The 15737-nt window shown below is 39.7% G+C and overlaps 1 protein-coding gene across 1 annotated transcript in view; it reads left to right on the top strand.

Moving 5' to 3' along the window:
• The window catches only part of LOC124141303 (eukaryotic translation initiation factor 2-alpha kinase 3-like), a 31274-nt gene extending 15543 nt beyond the window's left edge, over positions 1-15731 (top strand). The window contains exons 6-17 of the mRNA XM_048381414.1: positions 966-1113; positions 1817-1942; positions 2365-2481; positions 3407-3533; positions 3981-4077; positions 4596-4681; positions 5845-5967; positions 6590-6733; positions 7183-8002; positions 10208-10369; positions 11216-11380; positions 12294-15731. Of these exons, the coding sequence (XP_048237371.1) occupies positions 966-1113; positions 1817-1942; positions 2365-2481; positions 3407-3533; positions 3981-4077; positions 4596-4681; positions 5845-5967; positions 6590-6733; positions 7183-8002; positions 10208-10369; positions 11216-11380; positions 12294-12458 (2280 nt within the window). The 3' untranslated portion in view covers positions 12459-15731. The remainder of the gene's footprint in view (positions 1-965; positions 1114-1816; positions 1943-2364; positions 2482-3406; positions 3534-3980; positions 4078-4595; positions 4682-5844; positions 5968-6589; positions 6734-7182; positions 8003-10207; positions 10370-11215; positions 11381-12293) is intronic.
• The last annotated feature ends 6 nt before the right edge of the window (positions 15732-15737 follow it).

The raw sequence follows: 15737 nt of genomic DNA, 5'->3' as shown, positions 1-15737 counted from the left end.
CCACTGTTCTGCCAGTTCTCCAGCCCAGTGGCAGACACCGTATTGTAACACACTACTTATTCTTACACCACTGTTTCTGCCAGTTCTCCAGCCGAGTGGCAGACACCGTATTGTAACACACCACTTATTCTTACACCACTGTTCTGCCAGTTCTCCAGCCCAGTGGCAGACACCGTATTGTAACACACCACTTATTCTTACACCACTGTTCTGCCAGTTCTCCAGCCCAGTGGCAGACACCGTATTGTAACACACTACTTATTCTTACACCACTGTTTCTGCCAGTTCTCCAGCCCAGTGGCAGACACCGTATTGTAACACACACCTTATTCTTACACCACTGTTTCCGCCAGTTCTCCAGCCCAGTGGCAGACACCGTATTGTAACACACTACTTATTCTTACACCACTGTTTCTGCCAGTTCTCCAGCCCAGTGGCACACACCGTATTGTAACACACTACTTATTCTTACACCACTGTTTCTGCCAGTTCTCCAGCCCAGTGGCAGACACCGTATTGTAACACACTACTTATTCTTACACCACTGTTTCCGCCAGTTCTCCAGCCCAGTGGCACACACCGTATTGTAACACACTACTTATTCTTACACCACTGTTTCCGCCAGTTCTCCAGCCCAGTGGCAGACACCGTATTGTAACACACTACTTATTCTTACACCACTGTTTCCGCCAGTTCTCCAGCCCAGTGGCAGACACCGTATTGTAACACACTACTTATTCTTACACCACTGTTTCTGCCAGTTCTCCAGCCCAGTGGCAGACACCGTATTGTAACACACTACTTATTCTTACACCACTGTTTCTGCCAGTTCTCCAGCCCAGTGGCACACACCGTATTGTAACACACTACTTATTCTTACACCACTGTTTCCGCCAGTTCTCCAGCCCAGTGGCAGACACCGTATTGTAACACACTACTTATTCTTACACCACTGTTTCCGCCAGTTCTCCAGCCCGGTGGCCAATGCATGGCTGATGCACCAGGGCCAGCTGAAGCAGATGAGTCTGTTTGACACGCGCCATGTTCCAGCCATCTCCAGCTTCCAGCCCGACGACATTGACAGCCCACCAGGGGACCCACTGCTTTATGTTGGTGAGTTCAACACAGCCATCTGATGAGGAGTAGTTACTTAAAATCAAAGAGCCTCTCTTGACTACTGGGTGAAACTTGAACATGACAGGACAACAACTACAACTGCCCTGTGTTGTAGGTGTCCTTTGTGTAAATCAAGATTATGTAAGTTATATCTATACTTCATAAGTAAGCATCACTATTAAGTTTTGGGTGATAAGTTATGATTCGGCCTACTCAGAGAACACTAACCTTTCTGTTAGCTGGTTTCTGTAATGGAGTACTATCGAGGGCATCTATTGCACTATTGCAACAGTACTGAGGTGATACATTGGAAATGTTATGGTTCTCATGTACAAGGGATTTAAACCAGTACATGCTACTCAGAATGTCAAAGATCTTCCACTGTCTGTCTGTGCTATAGGTGTGCATCAGAACCAGGTTTACATGCTACTCAGAATGTCAAAGATCTTCCACTGTCTGTCTGTCTGTGTTATAGGTGTGCATCAGAACCAAGTTTACATGCTACTCAGAATGTCAAAGATCTTCCACTGTCTGTCTGTCTGTGTTATAGGTGTGCATCAGAACCAGGTTTACATGCTACTCAGAATGTCAAAGATCTTCCACTGTCTGTCTGTCTGTCTGTGTTATAGGTGTGCATCAGAACCAGGTTTACATGCTACTCAGAATGTCAAAGATCTTCCACTGTCTGTTTGTTCTATAGGCATGCATCAGAACCAGCTTTACGTCCAGCCATCTGATCAGATGCAGGAGACCGTCTCTGCCGCTGCTGCCAACAGCCTCCAGACTGTGCCACTGCGAATCACCTGGAGGCCCTATCTCAGTACAGGTAACAGGATATTGAAATAGGAATCTTAATCAGGTTCTCCATCAGTCATCAGTCTGAATGGGTACACACTGATCATTGGTCATATTTTGGGTTCAAAACCATTCTAGCAAAAAGTGTAAAATAGAGGACAATTATGAGGTTTTTTTTAATCAATATGTACATTACAACTTGAAAATAACTGACCATTTTAAACAATGTTTGACCCTGTTTTAGTTAACCGTATACCAAACTGTTATGCACTATTTTGCACCTAAAGCTTAAGTCTTAAATGAAGGTACACTTTATAAGACTTTCCTGACATGTTAGATGCTTGCTTACATAGTCAACACAATGGCTGTTCTTTCAATAGATCTTTAGAAACCCTACTACAGCACAGTAATCTTTATATATGCTTAAAATGTCCAAACTGTTTTTGTTGTCAGCGACATCTCGGACACCTATAATGAACCCCAGTCAGGACCTACCCCAGATAGCTGAAGGAGTGGACGATGCACAGGCTGCAACCTCGCTCGTGTCATGGCATGAAAACTACCCTTTTGGTAATGCAAATCCTACCGTGAATTTGAAAAATACTCGATTCTGATTGATCAGAGGTTTCAAATCACAATAACCACTTCTGATTAAAAACGGTATATTTGACGACCACATCACACTGAAAGCTAATATTATGTATTTATTCAGATTTTTCTGGTTTCACATTATGGTTGATAAACATAAAACATGTTTACAAATATAATATACCATGCTGTGAGGTAGTTCGATATCTAAGGAAAAACACTGGCAGAGAAAAACTCCATACGCTAAACCGTCCAGTCCATAGTTCATTCTGACTAATAGTGTAATATTACTTCACCTTCTCCTACTACAGGGGCGGTCGGGTAGCCTAGTGGTTAAAGCGTTCGTTCGATTCCTGATATGGGTACAATGTGTGAAGGCCCCCGTCATGATATTGCTGGAATATTGCTAAAAGCGGTGTAAAACCATACTCACTCACTGACTCCTACTACTAGTCCTTTTGTACTAGCCCATGACTAGCAGCCTTGTTGAACCCAGATTGATGTGTCACAACCACCCACATCTGCCTGCCGTGGTCTAATGGTAGAGTGTCCGCATGGACAGCGGAAGGTCCGGGGTTCGATCCCTACCCGTGTCATACCAAAAGACGTTAAAAGATGGTACTTGTTGTTACCCTGTCTGGCACTCGGCATTAAGGGGCTAAAACAAGGACTAGTCGGCTCGGAGTCAGTATACTGTGTCTGAGTGGGGTATCCATGTTAAACTGCGGCATGGTAAATCCGCTTCAGTCCGGACTAGTACAAGCAGCCACACACACACACACATACAAGCACGTCGCTATATAAGTGCAATAATCATGGACGCGACGTCAAACCCCATTTCACCTCACCTCACCACATCTGCCTGATGTTAAAGCTTACCTGACATATTCTGTATTGCCTCATGCAGACAATGGCTACTACCTGTTTCCTGACTTCTCCCCGACTACACTTGCAATTGAGGAAGGACCCAATGGAAGCAGGCGTGATGGGGCAGGCAACGTGATGGGCATGAATCTACCACTCTGGACCTGGTGGTGAGTTAGGAATTCATTCATGTCCTTATGAAGTCAAAATGTTGCTGTAGGTTGTAATTTTAGAATCTTGGTTTTCCAAAAAGCAAATGAACTTTAATTTGAAATCACCAATCACCCGTTCATAGTTCAGTGATAAAACTTAAAGTTGGTTTATATGTCCAAGCATCGTGAGCTTTGAATAAATTACTGATATATTCCTATGATACAAGTAGAAAGGCATACCTCTTTTGTGTAAATCTACCTGAACAAATAATATATAAAAAAGGTATCCACTGGATTATCAAGGTAGGCAACTCTTCTCAGATCAACAAATTATCTCCCTTAGACTATTCTTCAGGGCTCAGAAAATGGATCTTTCAGTTCTTGATTGCTGTTGATTTTTAGCCTTTTGTTCTATGATAGTATCCATGTAGTAGACAGCTGACAGTCTATGTTGTCTACTCACAGGAAGGAGATGGTGGCTATCACCCTGATGACTGTAGTGGTTCACCTGCTACTGAGCAGATACACCCACAGGGACCAGCCTGACAACACCAGCAGACAGGTGAGTCTACAGTAGCTCTCTTTTGTTAACTTGTCACAGGAATTGTTTTATTCAATGAGATAGTTTCAAGAAAAGTTTCTAACAACCATAGAGATATCAGTAGAAAATGCCTTTTAGAAAGTAGTCAAAAGTAATAGAGATATTGTATGTGTATTTGGGGGAGGGGTGAGGTGCAGGGATGCACACCGTAAATTTTGAAACATACCGGTACTAAACAAACTTCATTTGGAAGCTTTGAAGGTGATGGGGTATACTAAAAGTAAATATATTACAAGACTAACTTATTTGGTGATATATTATCAACATGATTTCTGAACGAAAATTGCAAAAAATCGCCCACCTCCTTTTAAAAATAAGCTGTATGAGCACAAATATTACCTGGAGATTGCAGAATATTAAGTGTTGTCTTTTTCTTATGTTTATTTATTATTTTTTTTCATGAAAACGTAGTGAGATTGTTTCTCTGGAAAGTTACTGTTCTATAGTTACCGTTACTATGAAGGATTTGTTGTGTTCAGGTGTCGACTGACAGTACCAGCAGCAAGGGGTCCGAGACCTCACAGATCCTGCCAGAACCACAGAAACAGGCTGAATATTCTTCCAGGTAACCTGTCAGTTTACATATCACATATTATAGAAGAAAGTTTGTGACTGACAGCCATGGTTTAGATTGGAGAAGGTGTCCAATACTTCATTTAACAGTTTATTTAACATACACAAAACATTTCAGATTTGTAAATGCTCAGAAAGTTGTGGAAGAGTAACTAAGCTCGGACCATTTTGCAGCATGAAGTTTTAATTAAAGTAATTCAAAACCCACTTTGCCTGCTAACTACAAATATATGATGTAACCAGTTTGTTTAATAATTCCTCTTATTGATCTGAGACAATGCCTAAGTTTCATGCCTGGCACTTGTTAAAATGTTCTGGACCTAAGTTGAAAATGGGCACCATTAGGCTTAAAATTAAAAGAATTGGTTCTCAGGCAGTGGTTTTTGAAAATATATTTGCGGCGGGTGGTGTCTTTTTCTTTCTTTTTTTTTGGTTTATCAAACTAGTGTGTAACCAAATAAACAGTTGTGAACAATCAACCCCGGACAGGGATTCCATACATTAATGTATTCCTTGATGAGTAAAATACTTGAATGCAATATTTGACTCCCGTTGGACTTGGAATATTTAAGGATTTTTAAAAAAAAATTCAAAATGGAAATAAAAACAAAACATGTGGCGAACTTTATGATGATGTGGGTGGTGCCTGGGAACCAAGACTATTAATATTTTAGCCTTTCACTGAGTGTCGTCCGTCATAAACTGTGGATGGATAGTATTTTTGGTTCTTTAACCATTTATGACATCAGTCATAAAATTTTCATGGAGAAACAATATTGGATAGTCCTACTGATAGCATCAGAAAAATATTTATGTTCAGATATTTTTTACTGTGAGAGCTGAGATGCAAGTTGGCACCAGCCTGTTATCCCAAGTCAGTTTGTCTAGTAGAATTTCTGGCTTTTCAGGGGACGTCCTTATACATTTTCACTACTCAGGCACTGTTTGAGGTTAATTTGCATCCACAGGTAGGCTTGACATAAATAATCGTAAGTCCACTTGTCTGAGATGCGAAAAATTCCGGAAAAGATCAAGGGACATTTGTGTTCTCTACAACTTTTACCTTTAGCAGATTGTTTTTGTGGACTAGCAAAAGTAAGATTTAATTTCTAACCCTGTTCCTATGAATAATAACAAGGGTCTGTTGTTTTGTAGGTTCAGCCAAGACTTCGACTGCCTGCACTGTTTAGGAAAGGGAGGGTTTGGGATTGTGTTTGAAGCCAAGAATAAAGTGGATGACTGCAAGTATGCTGTGAAGAGAATCTGTATCCCAAACAGGTAATCACACTCTCCCCCTTTTCTAGAGGCTAGGATGTCCACTAGCCTTTATTAATATATCAAAGTCTAGTTCTCACCCTTGCCATTTCAACCCAACTTTTGTGTAAACAGACTCACTCTGGAGAGGACTATCACACATATTCATAGTCCCATCAGCATGCAGGTTCCGAAAACATGGTTTCTGCATCAAATTTGCGCTGAAATTATTCAAAAACATTAAGCTCAGACAAATATTTTCGAAGTCCTTCAAAGTCTTCAATCAACTTGCCCATGTGCGTAACCGCAGGAGCACCGGAACCACGTGATTAACAAGTCTGATTCATCACTCTCACTCAGCTGGCTGGGAATTCGTTCTTGTGCTCTTACTATCTGAACCATCTTTATTCAATTTGCCCTCCCCTATTAAGTTTTTAGGTCCGAATATCTTCTTTAAACATTCCATCACCTTATTCAACAATTATTTTTTCAATTTTGAAAGACTTTTTGTCTATTTTGGCTCTTTGAATTATCTTTTGTTTTCATAATGAAAACGTGTGCATGGTGCATGTTAAATCATGTTCGGAAATAGAGCCCTGCCTGTTTCAAGGGGTTAATATTCTTTAAAAAATTGGCTACCTTTCAGGGAAGGTCAGAAGGAGCGGGTGATCCGAGAGGTGAAGGCCTTGGCCAAGCTTGATCACGTGGGTATTGTCAGGTTCTACCACGCATGGCTGGAGACGCCTCCGTCAGGCTGGCAGGAGGAGAGGGACAAACAGTTTGAGGACAGGTAGGTCGTGAATATGAGGAATGGTACTTAATACAATCACTTTGATTGGCCATTTAGAGGTTTTAAATCACAACAACCACCTCTGGTTGAAACAATGAATTTGACGACTGGGTCACTGTGGAATATTGATAGAAAAGTACTTCCATCTCAGTCATTGTCGGGAGGTGCTTTGGAATAGTATGTACAATCGTCAGTTACAAAATGTGGTTACAGATACTGACTTAGAGAGTGTAATTCAAGCTTAGGGTCAGCAGAGATGTGTTATCATTTTTCAGTGTGTGCTGTGATGTCATAATAGTAACTAAAGGTCTACTACATTTTCTTTAGGGTAACCACTTAATGTTGGCTTACGAGGTAGCTGTGTGTTTTTTAATGGATGTGATCAAAGAGATCCTTAAGCAGCAGTGCAATTTAACATTATGATAAAAGTTATTTTATCTGTTTTTCAGTGAGTGCCTGACTCCGACGCCATGCAACACTGGCACCGACCTATCCTCCATCTCGAGATTCCCGCCCAACCAGGCCATGGAGCCTAGTCTCTCAGACTTCAATCCTTTCATTAACAAACTGGGAATCCTACCAGAGGAAAACTCTTCCTCTCTCAGCCGTCTCAACCATCTTCGTGAAGGAACCAGTCAAGAATTTTCAGCTCATTCCAATATGGATTGTTCAACAGACGAAAGCGGGTCTTTCAGTTACATTGGTGGAGAGCCTGACAAGCGTTGTGCAGAAGATGAAGATTCATTCAGCATTGAATTCATGAATTCTCAGTCAGGTGGAAAAGAATCTAAGTCATCTGGCATTCCCTTCCAGTCATATCTCCACTCTTCAAGTGAAAGCATTCAGCCATCTCACCAAGGTGATGCTGACTCATTCAGCATAGTGTTTGAAGATTCAGGTTGCAAGGACAAAAGCAGTAATGATGTTTCACATGAAAGAGATAATTCAGGGGAAACGGACTCCAATGTTGTGTTCAAAGATCATTCCATTCGGATTGAGAAATCTGAAAACTCTGGTTTACCAAGCCAAAACTCTGATAGACACACTTCGGAAACCCCGGAGGACAGTCATAGTGTGGGGAAGAAGCTAGCCACTCCGAAGGTGTATGTGTACATTCAGATGCAGCTGTGTCGGAGAGAGACGCTGAAGGAGTGGATGTGTGCCAACACACTGAACCGTGATAGGACTGCTATTCTGGATATATTTGACCAGATAGTGTCTGCTGTGGAGTATGTACATGAATGTGGACTTATGCATAGAGATCTCAAGGTAAGTGTCATCAGACACAAATAGCAATATAGGTTAGTGGTGTATATCGATATTGAAAAATTATATCATTGCTCTTCAATTAATGAAATATTTGACGGTATCCGATGGCAATGAACTAAAAGTGGGGTAGGGTATAAGTAGTCAAACTCCATTTCTAAATTGTACCAGAACGGGGGATGGATATCTGCTGATGACGTTTGTTATTTTGTTTATTGTAAACCTTGATCATAGCATGATATACCGTATTCGACATAATAAGTGCCCAGGGCTCAATCAAAATTAGAAATAGGAGGCTCTTATTAAAATATTATTTGTTGAGAGAAAAAAAGAGTTGAAAGATAAATTTTGTGGTTTCTGCTGACAGCCCATAATTAAGGGTGCATATTACACACCAGTGCGTATTATACACGAATAAATAAGTCTTGTGTACATTGATCAATCGGAAGGGGCGCTAATTGGGATTACTCACTAGCCAATATATTAGCAAATATTGCCTTATTAGAGCGGGGCGCTTATTACGTCGAATATGGTACCCTATATATGACTAGTTTGTTTTCAGCATGCTGCAATAATAGGTGTGATATTCTCAATCATGAGAAAAGATTTTCATAATGTGTTTTTGGCTAGTATGAACATAGATGTGTGTACATATATAATGCATGTATGAATATATGGCATACACTCAATTTGATTAAATAGATGGGACTTTGGTTAATTCTAAGCATTCTCAAATTGCTGTCAGTGAAATTCCAACAGCCCCTCATCTTTAACAATAACATTATTATCAAAGATGTAATATTATGAAACATTCAAACATCTACATGAGGACCTGCATCACTTTGGACTTTCCTCCCACATTTGTCGGACATGCCGTGATATAAGCACAAGGGAAAGAATGGTCAAAGTAGCACCCAGCTGATAGCCAAGTCACTGCTTCACATGCTTGGTGTACCAAGATCAGGGTTAGAATTTGCCTTCAGCAACCAATGCTTGTCAATGTCATAAGCATGGTAAGAGGCGACTAACAGGATCAGGTGATCAGATTGCTGACTTGGTTGAAGCATGTCATTGTATCCCAACTGTGTAGAACAATGGTCATGATGTCAATCACTGGATTGTCTGGTCCATATTTGATTATTTACAGACCGCCATCATATACATGATATAGCAGGAATGTTGCTGAGTGTGGCTCTAAGAAACAAACAAACAAACATGCTTTATAACAATACTCATGATTCTAACACCTGAAGCATGTGAAGAAGTGTTGTAGATGAGGTGAGATGAAATTGGGGTTAACATCATGTTCAAGATTATTGCAGGGGTGTGTGTGTGTGTGTGCCTGCTTGTACTACTCTGGACTAATGCTGATTAAATGCTAGCCCACTGAGATACCATACCACAGTTTATCATGAATGCGCCACTCAGACACAGTATACTGCCTCTGAGTTGACTAGTCCCTTAATGCCGAAAGCCAGGCAGAGTAACAACAAGTACCATCTTTTAACATTTTTTGGTATGACGTGGCCAGGGATCGAACCCCCAACCTTCCACTCTCAGGGCAGATGCTCTACCACTAGAAGGGGCGGTCGGGTAGCCTAGCGGTTAAAGCGTTCGCTCTTCACGCCGAAGACCCGGGTTCGATTCCCGACATGGGTACAGTAAAACCATACTCACTCACTCACTCACTACCACTAGAAAATGTGTTGTAATTACCACGATTACCATGATTACCAGAGCTGGGACGGGTAACTCAGGTTCTCAGTTCTGGTGGGTACTGAGTACCCACAGGACTACCAGGACCTGTTGTTAATCATGTGATATACTGTTTAATGACAAAACTTATCTAGAACTCCACGAATACACTACAGGTCACGATTGTTTGCTTATCTTTCAGACCATTAACGCATTCCTTCTGTATTTTTGAATAAAGTTAGAGCTTCAGTCAACTTCAGTAATGCATGACATTATCGTTTTATAGTGTACCTAAATATTTTTTGCCAGGGCTACAGTCAAACAATTCCTTATCGAACAGTTTGTACCAATCTCATGAGACCTTCCGCGGGTACTCGAGTAGGGTCGGTTATTACAGGGTTGAGTACCCGGGTAGTTACTTTGGACTCATCCCAGCCCTAGTAATTATACTTATTGCCATGATTACTAGTACAGTTTGACAGTGAAATCAAAGGATCATTTCTTTTATTTCAGCCCTCTAATATTTTCTTCTCTGTGGATGGGACAATCAAGATTGGAGATTTTGGCCTTGTGACAGAACTTGTAGAAGCACATGACATAGTTGGTGAAGCTGGCGATGCCTATGCTAAACACACAGCTGAGGTCGGCACACAGCTTTACATGAGCCCAGAACAGGTAGAAATTTTTTAAACAAGTTAAAGAATTTATTAATCTGTTAATATCCAAAATTTCATTTTATCATTATATTCAACTGTTCACCAAGTTACTGGTATGGATATCTTCTTTATTACTTGGAACAAAGTTTCAGGGCTTCTGCTTGCCCGTTCATCTGTCTTCATGATTATTATGATATTATTGATATCGTTATGTATACTCACCGCCTAAAGAAACATGAACCATGGAAACATACAGAGAAGTATGTACGTTAAGAAGAGATGTTTCCAACAGTCCAATGGGCACCAATGAATGACAATACTAAGAATCAGTCAAGTGTTACCACAGAGTGTCTTTATATTTATCACGATATGCTGCACATGAGTTACAAAGTGAACACGGTAATCCTGCACAAGACAAATGGTGCATCTCGAGTCATGGATCTATGATGTCACATTTGATACATTCAAGAGCATTGGTTCACACAACATACCAGTATGTTCATTTGTGCATGGAACCAATCTAATATCTCTTGAAAATGAGTGTCCATATATTAACCAACATGTATGGTATTCATGTTGGCAGTGGGTATGTGTTATGAGTAGTAAGCATGATAAGCTAATGGTTCACTATCATTATGGTGTTTGCATATCACCCTGAACAGCTGGTTTCCCCACATGGGTTCAATGTTTGAAGCCCATTTCGGGTATCTTTCTGTGGTATTTCTAGAATATTACTAAAAATGGCTTAAACCCAAGAAACTCACTCACTCACTCTTGGACCAAAGTTATCACCACACAATGCAAAGATTTAGAAGAAGGCATCCTGTTCTGTTAGTACAAAGTAGCATGGTTGTGTGTTATACAGATTGCTCGGCGTCAGTATGACCACAAGGTGGACATCTTCTCCCTGGGGATGATCTTGTTTGAGCTGCTGTATCCCTTCTCCACTCAGATGGAGAGGATCAGGACACTTGTGGACATCAAGAAACAAATTTTCCCAGACAGGTTCATACGAGAAATGCCAAAAGAGGTGGGTGGTTCAGTCTTTCTACCATCTCTCCCTCCTTCGTATCCTTCATGTCCTTTGTCCATTAACTCCTGGGAGTACTGCACATACTGCATACTTTTTCAGATTTTAATTAGCACAGCACAGAGGATCAAACTTGCATTGCCAGTTTGAAGCTAAGCTAGGCTAATGAGTTTATCAACCCAACACTTTACCACGGGACTATAGGGGCTATCGGGGCGGTCGGGTAGCCTAGTGGTTAAAGCGTTCGCTCGTCACGCCGAAGACCCGGGTTCGATTCCCGACATGGGTACAATGTGTGAAGCCCATTTCTTGTGTCCCCCGCCGTGATATTGCTGGAATATTGCTAAAAGCGGCGTAAAACCATACTCACTCACTCACTCACTATAGGGGCTATCACAAAGAACTAGTGCTTGTTTATCAAGTGATCAGCACCCGATTGTTTCATAAGCTGCACCCAGTAAACTGCAGTGCTGCCAATATATCTTACATTGAACATGTTAAAACCTTGCTAATCCAGATGATTATACCATTACGGAACTGTCTGGATTTACAAGTTTCCAGATTAATAAGTCATGTGTACATAGTAATGTCCCTTTGATTATGTTGAAACATTCCACTCAATAACCAGCTTGAAAGAAGGGTTGATTTTATCATGTAAAATAATTTTTGTATGCCTATACATGTATTTTGTTGAACAAAATATCATACACATTGGGACAACAAAATATTTCAGAAATTACAGAACAATATTACACTGCTATGAAATGATAATTGTTATCCTTTGGTCAACCTTTGGTACATACAAAACTTTATTTATTATATACAACTTTATTTTTCCGGCAGTTCAACATTACTTTCACTATTCCTTACTTCATGAAGGATGGATGTTTATCCCTTGATATCTCTCTTTCAGCATGATGTGGTGAAATGGCTGGTATCACAGAAGCCCTCTGAACGTCCATCTGCTTGCGCTATATTGGAGCATGATCTGTTGAAGGACTTTGCCCCACGTAGACAGGCCAGCAGGTTCCGCACTCGCACCATCAGCAGTGGAAGCAATAACTCCACCGGCAGTTAATGAATGCCTCACAGCTTGTCTAACCAAACTATGTACACTTATATAAAAAATCATTTGATAGTAGGAGGGACCATGAGATCAGGAACTTAACAGCAGGACTTGTCTACATTAAATTTATTTAGGGACCATCATGAGACACAGTAGTCTAAACATTGATGGCAGGACTATCAAAGAGCGCTTAAAACAAGATAACCTACAGAATACATCATGGGGGGTCATCATGAGAAAAGAGTTTTAGGACAGCAGATGGGGATGAACCAGGCAGGGATTTGAGAACCTGTACATGTAAATGTTCAGAATTAAGTGTGCTCCTGGCATACTTAAGGTTTGCTGCTTTATTTGAAGCTAGACCTTTTAACATTGGGGACATGATAAGGACCCCTTGACTTTCATCCTTAATTTTAAACACTATATAAGCATGGCGTTTAGTGTTGTTAGGCTATCACCAGTGATTAACTGTCTCAAACATTCCAAATACACAGTAAACTAGGAAAACATACCTGTGAACAATCTTGACGTAAGTATGAACTTGAACTGTGTAAAAAAGATTCAAGAAATACCTTTCCAAGATAGTGTGCATTCACAGTGTAACAGTTCTTGTTTTGATACGCTGGTAAGGTCTGTACTTGCAATAACTGTTTCATCCCTGCTGTCAGATATTTAATATATATGTATGCTATATGGAGAGGGTGAGTGGTGTTTTGTACCGCTTTTTGCAATATTCCAGCAATATCACGGAGGCGGGGAAACCAGAAATGGGCCTCACACATTGTACCCATGTGGGGAATCAAACTCGGGTCTTTGGCGTGACAAGTGAAAGCTTTAACCACTTGGCTGATCCACCGCTCCTGGAGCGTGGGAATGCTAGGATAAGGTGACATTAAAGACCAACATGTTTTAATTTGTTTGCAGTTATGCCACTGACATTTCTACTTACCATGCTTAAGAGTTAAACATCGAGCCAAACTCACGTCAAGCCAAAATATTTTGATGATATCTTTATGAATACATGTATTAGGACATTATATCAGTGCACAGGAGTTGATGATGTCTTCTGCTTTTGGATTATTCAGGGTTCTTAAGAGATTCCAAGTATTGCCGTCTACTTTTAAATTAGCAAATATGAAACAGAGTAATGTCAGATGAACTCGTTATTGATCAGTAAATAAAAATATATACCCCTTATACGTCTGTACTTACATATAGGGGTATTTACAGACCAATAACAAGTTCATGTGGCATATTGTCACAGAAAGGTTGAAATATTTGATTGTTGAAATATTTGATGTACACAAATTTGCATGTTTCATATGATTGACACATGTACACTTAGGCAACTTCATTTCAGCTAAGTAATCATGCTGATTAATTTTATTCCCTTATAACATGTTGAAAACCCTAAGTTTGGAATTTTGGGTCAGTGAAGGTTTTTAGGGGTTGGTGAAAGAATTGTGTTACCGGTAATCATATTTGTGGGTTAGATTCAATTAGTTTCAGTGCATGTGAGATCATGGCAGAAACAGGTGGGGCACTGTCGCATGTGGTAATTGCAGTATTTCACCTTAGACTCAGTTCCAGCAACACCACAAACTTAAGTGCATATATGTAGCAAGCTTTCTGTGTAAATACTTTATGTATGGTGTTCTCTGTATTCAGTTTTGCTTCTTAACCATGAACAGAATCTATGTGGCAGTCTTTTATAAAGTCTGCATATAAATCCAGTCCATGACTCTCACTTTTTCAGCAGACCTGGTAACTCTTTCTGATAACGTACCCTTTTTCTATTCATAGATATGCATTGGTTGAACTCAGGAATGACTATGTTTCAAAACATTCTGACATGGTAGAGAGTGATGTATTTTGGTGCTGTGAGTAGATGACAGATTTCTAAATGCTTCCTATTGAAATTGGTGATAACCAAACAAAAGCATAAATAAGTATGTTTGTACTCATGAAATCACTGTGTGGTGATTTATCTACATAAAAGCAAGGTTTGTAAAGTCTGTGGCAAATGCTTCAAATTACAAGTCTGAAAAACTTCTTTTTTTTAGACTTTATTTTCAAAATATATACTTTCTTTAGTTTATCTTTTCAGACAAAAAGGAATTTGACTAGAATCAGATTTTGGACCAGTAGCGAACGTCACAGGCGGCCAAATATGTCTATATTCAACAGAACTCACTCACAATAAGATCTGATTCATTTGTGAACAAATACAATATTACTGATAAATCATATACAGAATGATTTGATATTCTGCAGTTGGTGTATGAAGCTTTAACAACATGTGTGTTTCTGTCTTTTCGTTTGCTTACTCAATTTCAAATGATTAGTTACTTGAGGGTTTATCTTGGAACAAAGAAATGGACCAAATTTATGATTTTTGATTTTGTTGTTTCTAGACAAGGAATGTTATTGGTTGTACATATGTGTTTGTATATATAGATATATGTCTCTGTATATAATGAATACAGTTTGCCAAGAATAGTCATTATCAGGATTAATTTATTTGTATCATCATGGAACATTCATTAACAAATGTGACGTAAATCTCAGTTGTGCATCTACACTCCTTTTATGATAAACATTGCCAGTTCAGTGGCATTGCATCTCAATGTACATTTGCTTTGGCCATAGTCAGCACCATATCCATTTGCATGATTTGCATAAATCACCTTAGTGGTAAATGTCTATGACCTGTGTCACTTTGGATTTTCCATTCACATTATGATAAAACAGTTCTATAACTGAAATACTGTTCAAACCAGGTTTGTAAAGTGTCACCCACTCTTTCACTGATAGGGGTTGTTATGCAAACATGCAGATAGATTAATCCTTCTCTCACAGTCCCTGACTGTTCCAGGCTTACAGATTCTGTGCCAAGTCTCTCAGAATCTGTTCCAAGTCAACTTGTCTATATAAAACTGGGAATGAATTCATTCAACACCCATACACCATGTACATCAACTGATAATCAACAGAAGGAAGAGAATTTGTGGATTTCAACTTCTTTATTATGAGGAACACAAGGTTGTGTTCCTCATAATAAAGAAGTTGACATCCATAATCTCTTCCTTCTGAGTATCACTTATAAATGACTTTCAAAGACAAAATCAACAGGTTTTAAGCTTACATTTCAGCAACTATTTATTTTATAATGCTTCCATTTACTTTCTGCTTCTGTTAATTGTTTAATAACTGTGATCACTTTGTACCTTAATTATGCAATGTGTATGACAAGGCACATTTTAATATAATGCTGCTGTAAGATATTCTTGT

Source organism: Haliotis rufescens, unplaced genomic scaffold (assembly GCF_023055435.1).
Source record: "Haliotis rufescens isolate VD_foot unplaced genomic scaffold, xgHalRufe1.0.p SCAF_388, whole genome shotgun sequence".
NCBI lineage: Eukaryota > Metazoa > Mollusca > Gastropoda > Lepetellida > Haliotidae > Haliotis > Haliotis rufescens.
The sequence above is the reverse complement of the archived record's forward strand: the minus strand, read 5'-3'. Positions and strand labels throughout refer to the sequence as shown.